The sequence below is a fragment of the Anopheles moucheti genome, chromosome 2, assembly GCF_943734755.1.
Source record: "Anopheles moucheti chromosome 2, idAnoMoucSN_F20_07, whole genome shotgun sequence".
Taxonomy (NCBI): domain Eukaryota; kingdom Metazoa; phylum Arthropoda; class Insecta; order Diptera; family Culicidae; genus Anopheles; species Anopheles moucheti.
The window spans coordinates 4,411,994-4,433,268 of record NC_069140.1 but is presented as its reverse complement, the minus strand read 5'-3'; the positions used below and the strand labels follow the sequence as shown (position 1 = coordinate 4,433,268).

Genomic DNA, 21,275 nt, shown 5'->3' with positions numbered 1-21,275 from the left:
ATCATTCCACTAAACTCTTGGAACTCAATCTTGCGGATTAACGGCCACGCAACAATATGGAAGCTAATTAAACAGTGACATTTCATCAATAAATTATAATCGACGCTAACTGAAAATTTTTCTCAGAACAATTACACAGAAAAAGATCTTTAAACATTGGCATAAACATGCATTACGAAAAAACACATTTTGTTGTCAACGCCTAAAAGTATGCAATGCTATGTTGACACTTCCAAGATCTCATCAGCGGTAATTGCAACACATTGCATACTTTATGGCGTATATGAAAGTAACACGCTGCTAAGGCGAAGGCTTCCCTGTGCAACAACGTATCAAATTTCAAACGAACTGTGTACACTAACCCTCACTGTACTGCATAGTCATCAAATATATTTTACATGTTTAATTGTCCGTTTCGCGAAATTATCTTCCAAAACACATGGTCCCACATTTGTTTGGACTGCAACACACGACCAACGCTCATGGTAAACTTGGTTCGTTACAGCAAACCCTCTACAGCACGTTCTTAACCCACACATTCACACCTCGTTCATGCTATCACCACAAACCTGTTTACTTACTCCATTTAAACTAAAATCCCTAAAATCAGCTCAACCGCCCTGTTTACAGCGTGCAGCCCTTGCTGACCATGCACCGCGATGCAGAAAGTGGGCCAAAAAAGACACCAAACACTGGCATTACTTCCTTGCAGCTGTTGCATGGCGTGACTCCGGCCACCACATTGTGTACTGCAGAGCGCATATACATTCGGAGAACGATGCTGCAACGAAGATACCGCATTGGATCGTTCTGCCGGGTGGCGAAATTGTACATCCGTTATATGGTCACTTTCACGCCCGACGCCTCTCACCGGTTGCACCGAGGCAAATAGAACCGAAGCGCAAACAGGACATCAAATATTCTACCTTACCCGCTGGTTGGGCAAAGAATGCAAAACGTTCGGTGTTTTGTTCTATCAACCGTACCATCTACGCTCACTAAAAGGTGAAATAAATTCGCGAATCCAAGCGCTTCGCTTAGCACCGCAGCTGATAAGAAGCGTCACTTAAAATACGAATTGCTTCCATCCTTCCATCGCACCACGTGGCTGCCTCGCCGGAAACCAATGCATTTGGTGGGTCGGCGATGAAACATCAATCCCACGAGCGTTCCCTTTGTACTTTGCGGCCTTCCGGCGGGTATCATCGTGGTCAGATGGTTTTGCAATAAAGCAGCGCTAAGTCCTTCGGAGAACCATTCTTTCTGCTGCTGCTCGTCATAAATTATGCTATTTTACATTACGAGGCGAACATCGTTGTTTTATCGTTGTCGCTCGAAACGAACACGCAAAAGCACCGGGCGCACGGAAGGTCACGAAGGTCAAGAAGCGTGGCGCAAGGAAAACGAGATGAATAAATTGCACTAAAAATACAAAGGAATGGCGATGGAATGCCATGCTGTACATGGGCACAACCGTATGCGGGACAGCATTCTTTGTCTTTTGCGAATGCCAAATAATGCTACAGCATAATAACGTCAACAAAAAAGTTCGGGAAGCAAGACAAAGCAACACATCTCCATTGCCACGGACATCGGAACGTACCGGGGACATTCTTCTAGGCACAAAAGGGACAACATGTAGCGAGATTGGGGAGCATCCGTTCACCCTCTGTTCGACCGTGCCATGCGAACATCCTGCAGCTCGGGTAACCAGTAGACCACGTAGACCACGAGACCACGAGAAATTCCCCCACAAAATCTCAACTTCCCAGCACAGGCCAGAAGCTGCAGCATGAAATCCTTGCCACCGATCAACCCCGGTCGGTGATGCTGATGATGATATTAATGGTGGCGCTGATGACAGCGATAGCACATCAGTGGTTGTTGCTTCGCAAAACTTCCAGTGCACCCCAAAAACCGACACAACCGCCGTGACGCGAACGTGCTGCTCACGTTCTGTGTTGATTTTCGGCCCGTGTTGTTGTGTCTAAGAACTTACCATATTTTCATCACCCTTGGATGGCAGCATTCGATATGCATCGAAAGCTTGCTACAAATTGGTTGAGATAAAGATAGATGAACTTTTTGTTGTGGAACGTTATTGGCCGAGCAGACTGGATTTTGCGGATGAAGGCGCTTCTGGAAGAGTTACACACTTTACCTTGTTCATTCCTGCAACCGCTTCGTAAACAAAGAAATGATATAGTTGAGAAGTTTTCGATTAGATTCCTCTTTTACCATGCCAATTTAACAAGGAAACTCTCTTCCTACAACATACAACAGGTCGTTCAAGTCTAATTTGAACTTTAAAATTATATTAAAGAAAGTTATAGACAACCAGGTTAGAACATTCCAGAGTTTACGTTGTCTTCGTTAATTCGTTGACACTTTCTTTACATATTTTGTAAATTCGAACATCTTATATTATGGAGCAATCTTTTCCTCCATCCATCTAAATACACATCATTTTAATGCTTTGGGAAATAATTGTACCGAAAGACGCTTTTATTCGGATAGTCACAACAAACCTGCGGAGGTTGAAAAGGTCGATTTCGGAATAAAGTTCTCGACATCTTGCGATTTGCCCAAAGGCACGATGCCCCGCACCGGGCTTGTACTCTCGATTGGAGCCGCATCACTAGCGCTGCATTTACGCTGTTGCGGTGTAGAATTTCGGAAATGAACTTACCGTGTCTAGTGTCTCGCGGGTGGAAATTACAAGTAATGCAGATTGTGAGGTTTTATTGTACTTTGTGATAAGATGCTTTTTTTGCTGAGGGAATTCTAATAGCACGGAAAAAAGACCCTTAGCGTTAAGTAGAAAAGTTACACAAGGCAGTGAAAAGTTTAATGAGACACCCTGTAAACAGGGAGGGGTACTCCGTCCCCAGCTTTGGGTATATTATTATGTGGGCACAGTGTTTTGCGGTTTTTGCTGCTTGCTGTACTCAAAAAAGTCTTCCCCAAACGTATTTTCAATTCTTCATTTTTGGTTGGCAATTCTTCAGCTGCGTTGGAAAGAAAACACGCTTGTGATTCTCAAATGAGATTTGAACTCACAACATCGCACTCTTTCGCAGCTCCACCTTCAACAAGCACTACTCTTTTGGCTCTTTCAAAAGCTGCTACAGATATTTGCTCTGGGGATCAATGCTAATTTAAATGTTAATAATTTAAGTTACAAAGTTTGTCCTTTGGCTCGCCTTCCTTTCCCACCTAATAAGACTAACTTTTAGCCACATTTTCCATTGTAAAACATTTCGAAGCGGCGAAAACTTTCGTTACACGTTGTTCCATCTTGCGTGCTATAATTCCCTGCTACGAAATATTCCCTTTTATCCACTCACCCGAAAGTGGACTGTGCCGAGACATTCGACCCCCTGTTGGAGTGGATTTGCTGCTAAAATATGTTAATTCGTCCCGGGAATTGGCTTACGGAGCGCACGGATGGAAATGATCAGTCAATCTGCATACGATTTGGCTTTTGTCGTTGTTCCGGTTGAGAAACGCAAACGCCAAATGCTGGAATCAACTGGTGGAATGCAAAAAAAAAAAGAAATGGCTCCAGAATCGAAAGCTAGGCTACCGTTCAATCGTGAAATGGAATTCGACACAGTTCGGTACGCACTCAGAATGGGACGAAATTGATTGACGGACCATGAAATGACTCTCGGCGCATTATCGAACAGTGGTGATATGAAGATGTCATACGATTATGTACGCACCAGTCAAATTGACAACCTGACATCACCGACAGATGCACTCAGCTCTAAACGGTCTTCGTAATCACTACCCATTCGTAATTATAGACAGGCTCATTCAGCAATCATTAACACTGACTCCGCAACGAGATTCTCAACGGTAGACAGCAGAATCAATCCGACATGAACCCGCGCTCCTTATCGCTGTGTGATTTTCTCTGGGAGCGGCTTTCTGTCTTTCTTGGACGTACTTCGCCAACTGCATCCACCCGAAAAGTTGCATCAACCCATCGACGGCTAACACTTTCGCTGATAATAGTGATTACTTAATCGATATTTATAGCATCCCATTGCTTCGCCCACCAGCAGCAACTCCTCCATGCGCGCCACCATCTCAATATCGTCCAGAAAAAACCTCCCCAGCACAATTTGATAGCGTAGTAGAGTTTTGTTATTTTTAGCTCGTGCAGTATCGACACCAAATCGCTTCTACGTCGTTCTGCTTGCGACTAACCAGACGCGATGATGGTGCTGGCGTTCGAGTTTTTTCTTTCTCCCCCCGTTGACCATTTCCAGCTCGCCACAGAGTTCCAGTTCGCACGAGTAAACTTTCTTTAGTGGGATTTTCAGTTTATTTGTGTGCGTGTGAGAGGGAGAAAGTCTTTCTTTATGGTGTGCCCCCATCGCAAACGCATCCTGTCCCACATCGCAAGAAACTACATCAAAACCATCCTAGTTTATCCTCTTGGTATCTGGGGCCTTCGCTTACGATACAGTGAACCGGAGGTTTTATATTGCTCTGCACAGTGTCCGACTCGTTCTCGTGGCCTTGCAACGCGAAATAATGGCGGAAAAAAACGGACCCACCACCAGCGCTTTGTGGCGGGCAAGAAAACAAAAGGGCAAACTGGGCAGCGCTTCTTGATGCGGCGTGGAAAGCTCTTCCGTACGGCATTCTCGAAGAGGTCAAAGTAAAACATGTGTTCCGTTTGGTAAATGGAGAACGGTGCGGAAAAAAATAGCCTTTCTTGTTTTTGTTTTTGGTGCCTTTCTTAACCTCACTTCCTTAGAAGTTTTCCCACAACCGGAACTAATCCACATACACACACACTCTACCACTCAGGCTGGTTGAAGTACACGCAAAAAAGTAACTGATCGTCACATAAACGACGCCGACGCCTTGTGTCCTTTCACTCGCTTGCGACCAGGAAGTTCAAGGTGGTTGGAAAATATATTCGTGGGGGTGGTGAGAAAAAAAATCCCCCCCTAAGACCCACTTCCACCATGCACCAAGATTGGGTACTAGTCGAAGTTATCCAATTTGTTTGAACCACGAAGACACCAGCACAAGCTTTTTTTTAAGGAACCAGTTTTCCAAAGAAGGGGATGATGACTTTCCGGAAATTATTTCTTTGTTTGCTAGCGCCGAACCACTGTCGTCACTATCAATTGTAGCAAAAACCGTTTTTTGCTTCACCTCAAATTTTCAATCTATTCCGGAGTGCGGAGTTTCCATAAGGTCCGTGTTATTTGTTAACTGTTCTGCACTTGACGTCCACTTGAGATATGTTTCCGGTCCAAATCGATCGTGTTCTACCGTGTTCTTCTACCGCACGCTCTACGTACTGACACGGCAAGGTTAGTAAACGGGAGTAAAAAAGCTTTACACAAACACACGTCTATACACGTCGTTAGGATGACAGTTTGGTACTTATCCTTGGGGCATTGCAATGGTGCTCACGACCAAAGGTTATTCCTTCAGTGGGACTGTTGCGGTTGGGCACAGCCTGGGCTTACGTTAAGTGGAATTCTGGACACCCTTCAGTGGCTTTTGTTGCGGAGGAGTTTTCACCATTGTAGCATAAAGTCGATAGATATTTCATAAATTATGTAAAAAAAACTTTACTTCACTCCAAGAACAGAATTCTCTTTAAAAAAAAAACATCCCCTTGTTCTCCTTCTCGTGAAATCGCAAAGAAAAAATGACCTTACCGAGAAGATCTTGTTCTTCAGAAATGCAAAAAAAAAACGTAATCTCATTACATCCCAAAGAACCTTACAGATGGGCAGAACCTTCATCAAACGAACCTTATCTTGTCCGAATCCATTAATTAGTGCCTGATCACAGGGTTTAAGACAATCACACAAAAACCACTCCCTGTTTTCCTTGATTATCTCTCGCGAAGATATTCACCATGCGTAACTCTACGACGGCGTTCCATCACGGTCGATAATCGTGCCGCCCAAAACTCCCTGGTGAATCTTTCGACCCATTCTGCGGCCGTTCCTTTCGTATGCGGGTCCTAAGCAAGCAACCAATCGATACGCGGAGGCTAGAATGTTCAAATGGCACACCAGCACTCCAGGGTGTGCTGTCGCTGTGTGGCCAAGGCGCAACAAGACCCTCGTCCCTCCTCGTCCTCATACTCGCTGCTGATTGTCCTTGCGCTGGTGGAAAACTCTTCGTCCATTAAGGACACACACACAAACACACATTCGTGAAGGACTCACACGCGATACGCAAATGAGCGCAATAATCACGCACGCGACTCGCCAACATTGTAGGACGCGGGGCCGCAGGTAAAATCGATGCTAACTTCCGTATCGACCGTAAATGGGACTCGCGTAGGGCAATGAATCGATTTATACGATGCCCTTTCGCTGGTGAAGAACCATTCCATAAACGACGGAAACCAGCGAGAAAGGACAGTAATGTGTAGGCACGTTCACTTTCTTTATCCTTAGGGGCATTTTGGGGCGATGAAAAACTCCATGGCTTGCTATTACATTTTCCCAATGTTTTACTTCAACGTTTTGCCTAACTGCACGTAAAGCATTATTATTGAGACGTTTCTTTTGTGCTCGATGGTGAACGTTATGGAATGTACAGTTTTTGCACTCATTAATCCCAACATGGGGCCACCGGAACAGATACCCGATTTTCAAACAGTTTCACCTTTTGCTTCCGTTCCTTCGTGGCCTAATTAATCTTGTCAGGCTTCTTTTTTTGTGTTGTTGCAACAATTGACCTTTCCAACCATTCGCCTGGCTGTACGGCTCATTAAATGTGTTGCTTCGGCACCGATGCTGTTTGGTCAATATTTGCACTTCATTTATTCGCCAGTTAGCAGCACCGGGGCGTTCTTGCTCGTTCATCGCTCTCGCTGCCACGGGGATAAATTAACGAATTAGGACGAACAGCAGGCGATTTGCAGTGCCAAGCACTTTTCCTATCAAATATGTGCGTGATAAAGTCGAAAAATTGTCCTCCCATTTATCGCTCGATCGATCAAAAAAGGTATGCAAGATTGGTATAATATATATTAAATTTTAAAATACCCTGGGACATGTGGTGGCAACAAAAAAGCAGTCGAATCTACCTCTCTGGTCAGGGTTGGTGGATATTAAACCGTATCACACCGTTTTTATTTTCTTGTTTTCGAATTTGTTTGTGATCTGCGATAGTTTTTCCATACCGAAGTACGGGAGTTCGGGGAACAAGGATTGCTCTCCGTTTTTTCGTGCATGGAGACACGAGACTTCTGTGTTGTCTCAGGGCATTGTGTTCAAGGCCTTTTACAGCCGAGAAACGCCACCAGGACGCGACGTAAGGGGGTTGAAACTGTTGAAGGTAGCTTCAGACCTGTCAACCATGAGAGCAGGCAGACTGCCGAGGGAAGCGGCATGCGTTCGCCTATATATGCCGCGTTCGGAATGGTTCACTTCTAGCGATGTATAACTGCGTGCTAAAAATAGGTCCCGGTTCCAACAGGCTACAACTCCTGGACAAGATGTGAGAAGCGATAATCGGATGCGTACTCTGTCATTCCTTTGCTATGCCCGCTCGCATACATTCCATGTCCCTTTAGTGCGTGCGACATGCTCAAGATGAGAGGGGTACGGTTTTGGCTAGTTCCCTTTGCGACGTGGTTCGTCAGCGGCGGTAGGGAGAATCGCCAAATTTGATAATTCGCTATTCAAAGGCTGAGAGCAGAGAGTCTTCGCAAAGGGATTTATTCTACCCAAACGCGTCGCAGGTAATTGTTTTGTTACGCTGCTTCAACTCAACATGTTGGCGAAAAAAATTAAACATCCAATTGGCAGAAATATTAAAGTTCCTTAGCTTCTCTCTTACCTTCGCTATAATTTCCTGTGCCCAACGATCCTTCGGCGGATGCGAACGGCTTTAATGACACACCGCTGGGACTCGTCCGGATCGTGTGGCCGGTGTGCCGTGGCAGGAACGGAATTGGAAAAGCACCTGCTGATTAAACATTCATATTCTTCGTGTGGCACTCGCACCAACCACAAACGCCCCAGGTGTCCCGTCGGAAAGACCCAACCATCCTCACCAGAATAGAATAGCGACGATTGTCGATCGATGCTTACACGGTCGATGGCGAACGGAACTCCGATATTCGAGACTTACTTTTTAAACCTAGCAAAATTCACAAAAAACTTTATCCTGTTTAACACACTCGCTGGATCCACTCTGGTTTCCACACGCGAGGACACGCACGCAAACACTCACTCGTTTGTTAATACAATTAGAAGCAACTATCGGATACGACCGTTCCACTTGTGGCTTAGAACAACGAACGGTAGAATTATTTCAATCACTCGTTTTTTGTTACTTCCTCACTTCCCGTTGAAACGTTGATACCTTTTTTCGCACACCTACATTCGCCTACAAACACACAAGCACTGCTTACCGGCATCCAACGTTCGTAACGTTCCAAAGTAAGTCACTAAACGTGGTTGGAAGTTTCCCGCGTACGTTCGGAATGCGCACAGTTGAGACACGGATACGGAGCACCATTCGGTGCCAGTGGAAAATCGCAACTACACCATCAGCTGGTGTGGGCTTATGCTCCGTTGTGCACAATTTCGGAACAGCATTCGGCCCCAGCTCGGGTGTGGCTCGGGAAAATTCGTGCCCGGCAAGCGGTTTTCCAGCTGTTTCGTAGGACGAACGGCGAAATACCACGCGTACCTCGGGTGTTCCGTGTTTGTTTTGACAGTTGACGGCACGGGAAAACTCGGGAGATAGTGTGCGAAAAGGCCCATTTTCCCGGCGAATGGGTGTACGCGTACACACCCACCGTAAAACCATCATGTAACCCCCGTTTTGGCCGCTGCGAAAACGGTTCACAAAACATATGAGGTGTGTGTCTCTTTTTTTTCGATCAATCGTCTCTTGGTTCTGTCGTTTGGCACAGTGCCTCTGTTTATTTGATCTGACGCTGATGGATGTGCCATTTCCTTTCGGTCCACTTGATGATCATCACCGCCAGACCGCTAGAAGGAGATCGGCCATGAAATTTGCCAATGGTCGATCGTTATTTCTCGAAATAAATTATACGGAAATAAAGCCACCCACTGCGACTGGACGACTTTGTTTTGCAATAACCATTCACCGAACAGCCGGAGCAAAACGTTACAACATGTGGCGGCATTACGACGATGGATCGCATGCGCCAGGACAACGTTCTGTGTAACACAGTGGTTCGTTGCCACTGCATTCCTATAGCCTTCTTAACGATTTCTTCTCAAAAAACCATCACACCGTGCTCGTACTGATGCTTTTTTCCTAATCAAGCAAGAACCACACAGATAAACAGATTCCTAATGTCATCGGGCAAGGCCACTACGAGACACGGTTGCTCATGATTTCATATACGGATGCCTTACCTATTTTTGCACCTTCCGGCATCACCGCACCAGACGCAAAGCGGCCGTTCCGCTTTCGGCACCCAGGAAAACGCCGCTGATCGCTTACACAAATAAACGCGCACACGGTATCCGACGCAGTATGAACGCTTTTGTTTACAATAAAACAGTCTCTTTATTTCGTTAAATTCTACATCGACGCCTTGGATTTGGGTTGCAACTCTTTCATAGGAAGAGAAGAGTGAGTGGGTGTGCACGAAGGGGTGCCGGAGGGCTGACGGGGATGGCCAAACGGAATGGCCTCCATCAAAAGAGGTGAACAGATAGCAATGCCGCGGTGATACGTTTCAGCACCGTTTTGCCGTTGGTTGAGATGATCACGCGGGCCCGCTGACTGAGATGACTAGAGAAGAATAAGACTTTACGCACGGCGGGAGCGCAGCGTGTTCAGCGAATTTCGTTGGCCCAGAATTCCTTCACCATGTCGGCTGCTTTCTCGCCGATCATAAACACCACCGCGTTGGTGTGTGACGCCGGAATAGTGGGGATGATCGATGCATCGACAACGCGCAAACCCTGTATTCCGTACACCTGCAACTGTGCATTGACGACCGCTTCCGGATCGGTGGCCGGTCCCATTTTGCACGTACCACACTGTTAATAACCGAAAAGGCATTCAATTAAACGCGATTGCTTTAAACGTTACAGAACGTTTCTTTCGCTACCTGATGTTGTAACGTGCTACCGACTCTTCTAATGGCACACTCCCAGTACTCGTCGCTACGGAAACGATGCTGCCCACAGCCGTAGAACGGTGTGCTGTGCAACCGTGCACCAATCCCGCGGAAGCTGCGCGATTCGATCAGATCCACCGTCAGCTTGACACCTTCCCGCAGCACTGCCAGATCGTCGTAATCCGCGTAGAAGTTACCCTCCATCCGTGGCCAATGGAACGGGTTGTCGCTCTTCAGATAGATTCGTCCACGACTCTTTGGGCGCATTAACACCGGCGAAACGGAGAACGCGTGCTTCCCAAGGATCGATCCATACGTGTGGTGATAGAACTCGTCCGTTATTCCAATCGTGGCCCGAAGCGATCCAGACTCATCGTTGTTGTAGGCTCCCGTGCCCATTACCAGCTCAATGTCCGGATAGTCTGGAGCTGTTGGTAAAGGAAGGAAGAACAATAGCGAATTGATTAGGAGATCTCCGAAGAAGTCAGAATTAGAACACTCCACTTACGCGTGAAGCTGATGTTCGTCTTTACGAAAGCAACACCTTCGGCACCCCCGGGAGATGTGAATGGACCTCGACCATTCATCATATAATCGATAATGTACCGTGGTGATCGCATGTCACGCTCCCGTACAGTCACCGGTTGATCGACTGGGAAGACTAGTCCGGGAAGATTCAGATGATCCTGTAAGTTATACCCGACCGCAAGATCCTGCACCATCGGAATGCCAATTTCCTTCAGATGATCTCTTGGACCCACACCGGACAGCATTAGTAGCTGTGGAGAAGCGATGGCACCAGCCGCCAAGATCACTTCCTTTCGGGCACGGATCACGAATCGTCGTCTACCCTTTATGAACTCCACACCATACGCTAGCTTCGTGACTGGATCGATCAGTATTTTGGTCACTCGGGAGTACATCGAAATGTCCAAATTTGGTCGACGTGCGGCTGGCACAAGGTAAGCCTTTGCCGCACTACACCGACGCCCTCTGCGCATTGTGGCTTGTGCCTTTCCGAATCCGAGCTGTATTTCACCATTGGGATCCGTCTCCATGTAGCCCAGATCTCGCCCTGCATCGATGAAGCGCTTCAATAGAGGTGTCTCGAACGATGACTCCTCCACGTCCACCGGCCCCGCCGTGGAGCGGTAAGGAGAGTTGCGCAGCTCCGGAATTTGCACACGTTCCGACTTCTTGAAGTATTCCAGCACATCGCGAAAGCCCCATCCTGGATTGCCTGCCTGTTCCCAGCCGTCGTAATCCCTCCGATGTCCCCTTGTGTAGATGAGGAAGTTTATGAGACTCGTACCACCGAGACCGCGCCCTTTGGGCCAGTTACAGACACCTCCCTTGAGACCCAAACAGGCGCCCTTCATTGGATCCGCTTTGTAACCCCAGTTATATCCTGAAAACAGACGAATTGAGATATTGAGAACTCGCCCTACCCATTATTTCCTCAGATATGGTACGTGGCCGGGTTCCAAGCGTACGGTTCCTGCTCATTGAAGGGTTTCCCATTCAAAAGCTTCATTCAATGAAGCTTACACAGAGCGCTACAACCGCACCCCATGCGCATGCGCACCGAATGCGCAAGACGCGTACAGACGCAAAACTACCCCTTTTTGTGTTGCTCGCGTATGAAAGAGATGCACGTGTTGCGTACCGCGTGGACTTCCACGAACCGCGGGATCAAGAGAAAGGGAATCTATTTTTAGAAACCCGGTGCCGGTTAGCTGCACATCGCTAGAAGCGAAACGGCCAACAAGCTGCATATATACGAGTTCCAACGCAACGACCCATCAGAGTAGTCTGCTGTTCTCATGGTTGAAAGGGGGGAGTTACCTTACACAACTCACAAACATATAGCGGTACATGTCGTATTAACTATATAAAAACCTGTTATCATACAGTCTAATAAATTCTCTCTCCGAAGAGACAACAACTCCAAACCGAAAATTGTGAAAACGAAAACTCAAAACAGCTCGCATCTAACTGCGGTCCAGAATGGAAAAACCAACACGCCTGCCCAACAAACGTATGGCTGGAATAATTTCAAGTAATAAGTTCGTTACGAGAAAAAATCTATGACCCGAGGATAGATGCGACTACTTTTTTGCCAATTTTGGTTTACAATTTGATAAGAGATCCTGAAAATTAGATAAAAGCCGTCGCGATCACTTGATCTTCTGCAATTTCTTATTCTGGGAGAGTCAAAAACTGTGTCTTATCGTTTTGTTATCTAAACCCATATCATTCCGGGTGGTTACTATCATCATGTTTTTGTATAAAAAATTATCAAAATTACTTAAAGGCTTTAAATGGAGTTGGAAAACACCTCCTAGGCTCGAGAGGCTAATCTTTCAGAAAAGATCTTGATATGTTAAGACCGCTGGAATCGAAGGTGATCGTAATGTCCGTCTTACCGGTAATGCTGGTCAGCCCCGCGGTTAGTGGTACCTCCGTCAGCATGTTGCCCTCCTTGCCCGCCTCGAGCAACAGCACGTTCCAGTCCCGCATTTCCGACAAACGGTTCGCCATGACCGACCCACCCGAACCGGCACCAATGATGATGAAATCGTACTCCTTCCGGAAATCGGTCGTATCCGGAATACGGGGTGTTCCGTTATTAAACAGAACGCTGGTTTCATCGAACAGTCTTTGGAAGAAGGTATCTTGCATGGCCACCCCAGCACGTGATGTGATGGCAAGGACCAATAGGACCAACGGTGCTGAAGACTGTAAAGTAGATAAAGAGAGAGATATTTTAAGCTCGATAGTTTACGATTGTAAAGAAATCACTAAATATTGTCGTAAATATTAAAACATTCATGAGATGGTGTCATTTACTACACTTTGAACTTCAACTTCCGACGCTACTGACTCTTCCTTTTTCCGACATCAACCGATATCGATGCGATTGACGGTACCGGCATATTGACCGTGAACATTTGTAACCGTTTGGCCTTGATGCGGTGGATTGAGGAAGTGAGCAAGAAACCATTTTTCTCGAACGCTCAAGTTTTAGGTTGACAACGGCCATTTACATTCAAACGATTGTAAATCGTGTCGACAACAAACGCCCGCGTGTCGACCTTACGCTTGACCACCGTTTTGAGGACATTAATATTAAAGTCCATTAACGATTTATCAAACGTCCTTGCGGATGCATACGATGATGCCGTTGGCCGAAAGATATAAACGGGACACAAACGCATCAGTCTTTTCTGAAAAACTGTATCAAGGAGAACTACCAGAGCTAGCTCTTCAAAGTGGATGACGTACGCTCGCAGAAGAATAACGCAAAGCTAATCTGCGTAGCATTCCATTAGTTCCAAAAAAGACCTTCAACGTTTTCCGGTGAGAGTGAGCTGTATCCGAAAATGGTGAAGTCTTGCCTAAGGCATCTTACATGTGAATGTTAACTTTTACCCAGTTTTAGCTGATGTCCAATAAAATAACATCTTGTTACTAACATCTATTGAGTCTAGATATTCAGGTCACTCGCTAATTTTATTGCATTGTACTCAACCAAATACTTTTCTCTCTCTCCAAGCTGATTCTGTATTATTTTGTAAGTTTGAAGTGTAGTTTTGAAAGTAAAAAATTAAAAAATAGCCCATTAGGCAATTAGATCTATGCATTTCTTAGCCTGGAAATAAAATGCAATTCAGTCGAACTTGTCAGCAGGTCGCCCGCTCTACACAGACATATCGAGACTCCATTTCGCCACCAGGTCAACATAACCAACCCACCTTGAACTAACTAACCCAGCAGTGATATATTACGATTCGCAATAGGATGATATCAAACACTCACGCTTCGTTAGTGAGTAATGCCATATATTATGATACAACATTTTGTCGAAATGTTTTGACACAAATAAACTATGAGGCAAGCGAATTGCTGAATTATTAATAGAAACCTTCAGATTGTTTACACCGGCATAAGTGTGTTTTAACACAGCAAAAAACAACAGTACAATTCATTCACTTAGGGTACTCTAATTAAGGGCACAAACAAAACCAAATCTCTCAGCCCATCATCCGAAACCGAACCAGACCAGCATTGGGTGATGTTTTAATTGATCGGTTATCGGCTAAATTTGCTTACGGACGCTAATTGGTTTTGCCAACACACACGCAGACGGGCGGGATGGTTACGGTAAAGCTAGCACCCGGTCAAAGCCCGCGCTGTGAGTCAACCCCTTCTCACCTGCTGCTTGTGGCGAAGGAAATGAATCATTACTAGCCGTTTGACAGCTCCGGCCTTGACCGTCACTGTTACCGGCGTTACGCCTCAAGATGACGTAGCAGTTCGCTTTCGGCAGGCAGCGACAAGCATGCCAATGGGACGAGTGTGATTTATTTTTCTTTGCCAGTGGTCTTAGGCAATATGTGCTTTAAATGAAGCTTATTTTAGCTGTTTTTTGCTTTTAATTTCAAGCAAATATTTCCACACACTCGTAGCTTCCAATCAACCGTTCTGGGTGACTATTTGGAGGAGACTTATATAATCCCTGCACAAATAAAACTAATCAAACCCGGATAATAACGGATCAGAATAAATGGCTTTGCGTCACACGCTAATAACCCTCGCCGTATCATTTCTCATGCCAAACCACTGTCTCTCCGCAGGGCAGTACCTAAAGGACATACCTTCGGGTATGCCTTTCGCGCATTAAGATGTCGCCATAATCATAACGCCCGTCACCTGCCAGTGTACGCACGTACGCCATGCAAAACGCACGCTCGCGCGCGCGCATAAATTATACCGGCGAACACACTACCGGCGCCCAACGAATGTCCTCTCGTATCAGCCTAATTATCTTCCCGCTAGCTAGTGCTAGATCGGTTGGATTGGAGGAAAATTATCATCAGTGCGGTTCGGTTACAGCCCGCCGAGGTTTCCTTCTAGCCGTGTGGTTTCCGAGTGTACCGGAGCAGGTACCAGCATCGATCGATTCAGCCGATTATAAAACGAAGCACGCATATTTAATGTCGGATGTTAGCAAACATCCAAAGCGAAAGATAAACGCATGTCAACACACACACACACGCACGAACAAACATACCGACAGTTGAGAGGTTGGATTAGAACTGATTTTAATTTAATTGTACGTTTCGCGACTCACAGCTAAACGCTTACAAAGCGCCAAAAAAAGCGATGTCAATTGTGCGATAAACATTCATCATCGAACGATTAAATCGCACCACAGACTGATTCCGATTTGCGTCAAATGGACCTTCACTTGCTTACGTCTTTAGTATCGATTCCCAGGAATGGAAGGTTTTATCTTGTGAAAAACGTCACACCTTTTTGGAATGTCAAGGCATAAAACCCAAAAGCCCCTAAAAATCGTTCCAAACTGCGTCAGTATTCTAACCGGTGTTCTTCCAGGTCTTACATTCTTCCCTAAAGCAGAATAGTCTATTGGACGTTCAAATCATCGGTTTTTTCTTGCTTCACAAGCACTCAAACCTGTTTCATACCTATTTTCATACTTGCTCGACCCGCAGCGGAACGGTTGCAGGTGAAATGGAAAACCGGGATTTGAATGCGAATGATTCCCTTCTCAAATTAATGTAAATTGATGATGATTCTACTTCTTCTGGGAAAACCCCGTTGGTACCATCGTCAGCAGGTGCGAAGTGGCATTAATCATTAAATACGATTCACGAATCACTAATTCAAAATCAACATGCAGGAAACTAGACATGTCATTGTGTTAGTGATCTGGGTGGGAGTTGAGTATGAGTACTTGAGTACTACATTTCTGGAAGAATTTTAACTAACGATGCGCATAAGAAATATGATATTTAACGTTTACTATATACGCCACAGTCACATCGGACTGAAGTAGCTCACAATACACTACCCTTTGGATGGTCCTACCACATCAGTGTATCTCTAAATATGTCATTTAAAAGGAATGGAAATTAAATCGTTAAAAGCTAGCTACCCTGGTTAAGAACTAAATGCGTATTCCAGTATCTACTTCTCCAACTGCTACTAAGGCCATTAGTACAGCCATTAATGCAACTAACAAGCGAGCCAGCGTGGCTGCCATGTGTAGGGTTTGACTCTACAGTAATTCAAGTCAACGTTGACCAATCATAGGACATGAAAGGCCAACACTGACCATGCTTATAATCAAGAAACTATTTAAAGAAAACGCCTTTCCATGCGCTTAATAACTGAACAGAACTGAACAGATCTTCATAATTTAAATTGTATCGAATTGTTTGGCCCAATTCTATTATTGCACCATCCGTTATACTGGTTTGCCGATATTTACTGCCTCTTCGATATTCATGCTGCAGTAAAAACCCTCGAGGGTGTTCACGTTATCCAAAGCTCCTAAATTGCTCTAAGGCACGATCAATGATTAGCTTAATGAATTTTATCGAGCTCCGAAACTTCCTGCGGCAATATGTTATTGAATGAATTCAACACCGACACGGAGCGGTGTCATGCGTGCGGTGTCTTTTCCGACCTCCGAATGACTCCAGCTGGACCTTGCCCTTCATTCGCTGCATGATAAACATCTTCCAAATGTATCACTGTTCTGCCCAACAACAACTCACGCCCTCCCTAAAGTGACCAAACGAACAACAGAGTTGTGAGATGTCCCTTACGACCTTCCCCTTGGCTTTGTCACGTAGGCCAAGATACGGACTCAGCCGCGTTTCTCGCCCGGCAAGATATAAAAACACAGATGCATACTAAAGTAATCGAAGCTCATTTGTCACTATTTGCACTACACTACGCACCGACGCGCGACTAAAATATCTTCGTAGGTTTTTGAAGGTTACACTCGAAACCTGTTTGTCCGTCGATCTCACCTGCGCCACCTGCGGCGGGGGAAAACATCGTTTCCTGCATTAGAAATGCGTTACGGGTATGTTAGAATCATCGCGGTGATTGTCAGAAACCCGACACGCAATGCATGCTTTTGCCGTGTATGCATTTCGATTGCATTCGGAATGCATGGCGCAACTTCCAAGCGAGTGATGCGTTGTGATGTTCATGCGGTTCACTTGCATGTTGTCAGGTTAAGTGCAAATGTTCGCGCTGCGTGCGCCACTAGCCGCAAAGGCCTTGATCGTGCGAATGATTAATCTTGACGGTGTCTTGGGTCGTCTAAACATTACAACTATTAAACGCTCATAACTACCATTCGACCAAAAAGCTACCAGAGGTCACCAACGGTAGTTGTCGTTGACCATGGTTTTGTCTGACCTGCTTAGCGCGTGAGGCGTCACAATAAATCAATCCCCGACTGCCGATTTGCGACACTGATTGCTGCAGACACCGATCCGATTGACGGCCAATCATCATCACTATCGAGAGGGTGTGTATTTGTGGGAATTCGTTGCCCACCAACACGCAATGGCGTCAGACATTTTTGGGCATTTGTAGTTCCTTTCTTGTTGCTACTCCTCCTGTTTCCAGACATTTCGAAACGGTAAACAGTTCTGCATTAACCAAAAACAAACTCACCAGTCGCTGAGGTCGCAAGTGGAATGACGGATTCAAGGTAATCAACGTATGCAAAAAGCAACCAATGCAATGCACATCGAACCTTCATTCTAGGTCGATGCAAAAAAAGCGGAGCAATTCCAACGAGAGTGAAACGGATGAAAGTAAAACCACCTCAGCACTCGGTGAGATCTCTCATTCTTTTATCTTCCCACCCAAACAAACCGGCGCCGGCAGCAACACAAAAACAAGCTCAAGGTAAGCTGTTGCAGCCAATTTAGATGCATTCCGGCTGTTTGTAGAGTCACAGGCGCTGCATTTCAGGTGAAGGTGTCTTCTTCGGCTTTGTGCCCAAGTGAACGTACTCCAAATTAACTAAATTCGCAACAGAACTGAAACCTTGGCTAGGTAGTTTGCAGACAATCGAATCAGTTTCCAGATGTGATGTCGAAACTTTCGATAGATCATACCCGCATTCCCGCGTCTGACAGATCCCTGAGACTGAAACCGATTATATGTAAATGTTGCTCCACTTGTCGATTTGGGAAGTAATTTGAATTGAAAGCGCTGGTGCACACAATTACACTCCATACGATTGATCGTTAATGAACCCCCACATGTCTTCAAACCATCTCAAACGAACGATGACTCGAAAGAAAGTAAACAAAAACCGCCGAGTCATGTGCGAATCTTTGCGAATCGTTATGAGCTCTGCGAACGCTTGCGTACATTCACCAAATAGCGCAAGTTCTTTACGGAGTAATCGGGTGACCTTCAAAACTCGGTGCTCAAAATTCGGCACAAATGCACACAGAGTGTTTCCGGCAGGTCAGTTCTTTTTTTTGTTTATCCTCGTCCACTTCCTAATGCTAACGCACCGAACACCTCCGGCAACTTTGGTTGGGTACATTTTGTTACTTTGGTTAATGACGCAGCTAATGGAATGGAAACAACGTAGCTTCGTGTCAGCGTCAATCCGCCCCGGGGGGTGGATAAATCAGTGCTCGTGCAAAAATAAATCGGCGATCGATCGATTATGTCATTCGTGTTTGTCCAATTATTAGAGCTCCAAGGAAGGGGGACTTTATGATGGATTTTCCCAACAAAACCCCAGCTGCAGTAGAACTGGAAAATTTAATATAACCTTTGTCACTTCCACTTTGGGACTGACTCCGATTTGGAGGATCTAATTCAATTAATTTATTACCAGGCGACATCTCACACGACTTCTTCTTTAGACAAATGTGAATATCAACGCCATAGTGTCTCGTCATCGAAACGATTTGTTCTCTTTACAAGGGCCCATTTAACGCAACACTTAGTTCAAGCATCACCAGTGTTTCCACCTTCAGAAACCCCAATGTTAAGTAAGAGCTCCACTCTTACGACCCACCGACTACTTTATCACACTCTACGCGGACCACGAATTTCTTCAACACGACTTCTAGGCCGGCCCGGGCTGCTCTAACGCACAATGTTGCCCGATTCACATCGATTGATGTCGCAGCATAAATTTTCTCCCCGAAAAAACCCCACAAACCATCCGTTACGACAGCATCCACGTTGTTCGGTGGCGCTTCTTGTTTGCCGTTACCTTTTCTTGCTGTTGTCTGGCCCAAACTGCAAGCCGTTCAAGGTTAGGTCCAGCGTGCCGGGCGAAAAATCGGGCCCCCGGGTTGGGTTTGTTTTCCCTGGCGACTATTAGAGCCGTCAAAGCCGGAGCGCGGTTTGTTGTTGTGATGTGCTTTGAATGACACGCAGCAATGAGGGTTAAATTTGTTTTTTTTTTCTCGAGGAAAGATAAACAGTCACATATATTCATTCATACGGGTGTAGGACACCTCATGCGTGGTGGATAATTTGCATGGTCCGTATGTGACCTCACAGCTTCATGTGGCACATGTGGCAAGATGAGCCTATTGGCATATTAACATCATTTCATCTTCAAATGACATTCCGAATGGTAAAAAAAGCACAACAATAGCACACTGATTGCAATTGACTCCTTCACAATTGATTCATTTTACACGTTCCATATCAACAGCACGATGTAAAGCAAGCACTGGAACTGTTTTGGACTGTGTGTATTAATATCGATGAGTACAAACCGACGATGTACTCAGTGGCATTCGATCGTACCTGAAACTGATCGTATTATATCATCGAGACGAGATGCAAAAATTAACACCCCCAATTAACACATTGCTCCCGACTTGCGATGCGTTCTATCCAGAATGTTGCATAACAGTCTCAACCAACAAATGACGTCCGAACGGTGAGCTACTTGGATCTAGCAGCGATTTATTTCATTCTGCATTTTCTGATGCAATGCGCTTGAGAAAGAGAACGATAAAGTACTGAAATAACGAAAGCAAACGATAGCCAAACTTTTCGCAAACAACGCATCAATCTTTGCCGGTTACAAACACTCGATTAAATTTCTAAACACTTTTACTTCATATCAAAAGCGCTAACTTCAACACCGCTTTGCACAATTCTAACTTCATATCGTGGCTACAAGAATCGCAACAATTGACCGGCAATCGGTCAATGAATCACTTTTGCGTGCAGCTGTACCAGTGGCACTCCGCCTCAACCCTATGTCAAGGCAATGTTCTTTGCCTTTTACGCATGAGAGAACGCGGAGGCGAAGGCGCGTTTGCATGAGCGCGGAATCACTGGCCACCTGTAAGGGTGGTCCCTAACCACGGCACGAAAGTTGGCTTGTTCTGGAACGAAGTGGAAAAGCAGGTGTGTCTATTCAGGCCTAGAACCTATAATTCTTTTCGAGACCAGCAAAACCGGAATTTCAATCTAATCTCAAACTGTCGCCTGAGGAGCGAGAGAACTTCCGTACCATTTTTGCAGTAAAATCCTTCATTTGTGGTTCTTGAAGTTTCAGCGAAATTTGTCTCAATTATTACAGCTGCAGTACGCTTCACTTTTCTTTCGATACTTCACAGACATATAAATTGCACCTCACATCAATTGATTCGAAAAATGTGACCGATCATTTCACAACACTACATCACACTTTACAGCACTCTGCACAAACACTTTCTATACATTTGCTTTCCACAAGTAACTTTTAGAACTTCTTTGCAACAGAGATATCAACAACGCCCAGGTCACAGTATCTTCCACTCGCGAAGCTATCCACTTCCAGCTCGGTTCACTTCCAAGACTGAACTGCGAAAAGGTCCTGTTCACGGCGCAGCGCTATCACTAAATGACGATCGCAGATTTTCGAGCACAATAACGCACCGGTTTCCGCGTGGTCGTCGTCGGCGGTACGATCGAGGCTACATTTTTAACCCCCCCAATTCGTTGCACGCGATCGAGCTGTGCTACATCGGTGGTACTGCGCAGGGGTTGCCAAGTGTCAAGTGCTTTCGGATATTTAATTCTTAAAATATTTAGTCGAAAAGGCGGACTCACGGTATCAGATCAGGCGGTTTTAAACAATGTAGTAGTAACAAGTTGGTTAAAAGACACATGAGACAAACATGCATATTCATGATCTTGATCTACATTCATCATCATAACAAGGAGTTTTGAACACAAGCTTAAAAAGGCGAAGTCGAATTAAGTCTCTTACAAACTTTATTCTGAATCTGATCTACATAGTTCCCTGTTCTGAAGTTGTAGTACAGAAGTCAAAAGATATGTTCGAAAAGTTCCATTGGAA

The 21,275-nt window shown here is 45.4% G+C and overlaps 1 protein-coding gene across 1 annotated transcript; it reads right to left on the bottom strand.

Moving 5' to 3' along the window:
• Positions 1-9,818: 9,818 nt before the first annotated feature.
• LOC128297678 (glucose dehydrogenase [FAD, quinone]-like) lies at positions 9,819-20,468 on the bottom strand. Its single transcript, XM_053033363.1, has 5 exons — positions 20,445-20,468; positions 12,532-12,844; positions 10,614-11,513; positions 10,097-10,533; positions 9,819-10,025 (listed from the first exon to the last, which is right to left on the bottom strand). Exons 1-5 carry the CDS (start codon positions 20,466-20,468, stop codon positions 9,819-9,821), a joined length of 1,881 nt encoding a protein of 626 aa, XP_052889323.1.
• Positions 20,469-21,275: the final 807 nt, after the last annotated feature.

Coding starts and splice junctions, on each gene's coding strand:
- LOC128297678 (XM_053033363.1), bottom strand. CDS start 20,468: ATGAAGGATTTTACTGCAAAAATG. Junction 12,845..20,444: donor AGGATTTTACTGCAAAAATG/GTACGGAAGTTC, acceptor TCTACTTTACAG/TCTTCAGCACCGTTGGTCCT. Junction 11,514..12,531: donor GGGGCTGACCAGCATTACCG/GTAAGACGGACA, acceptor GTCTGTTTTCAG/GATATAACTGGGGTTACAAA.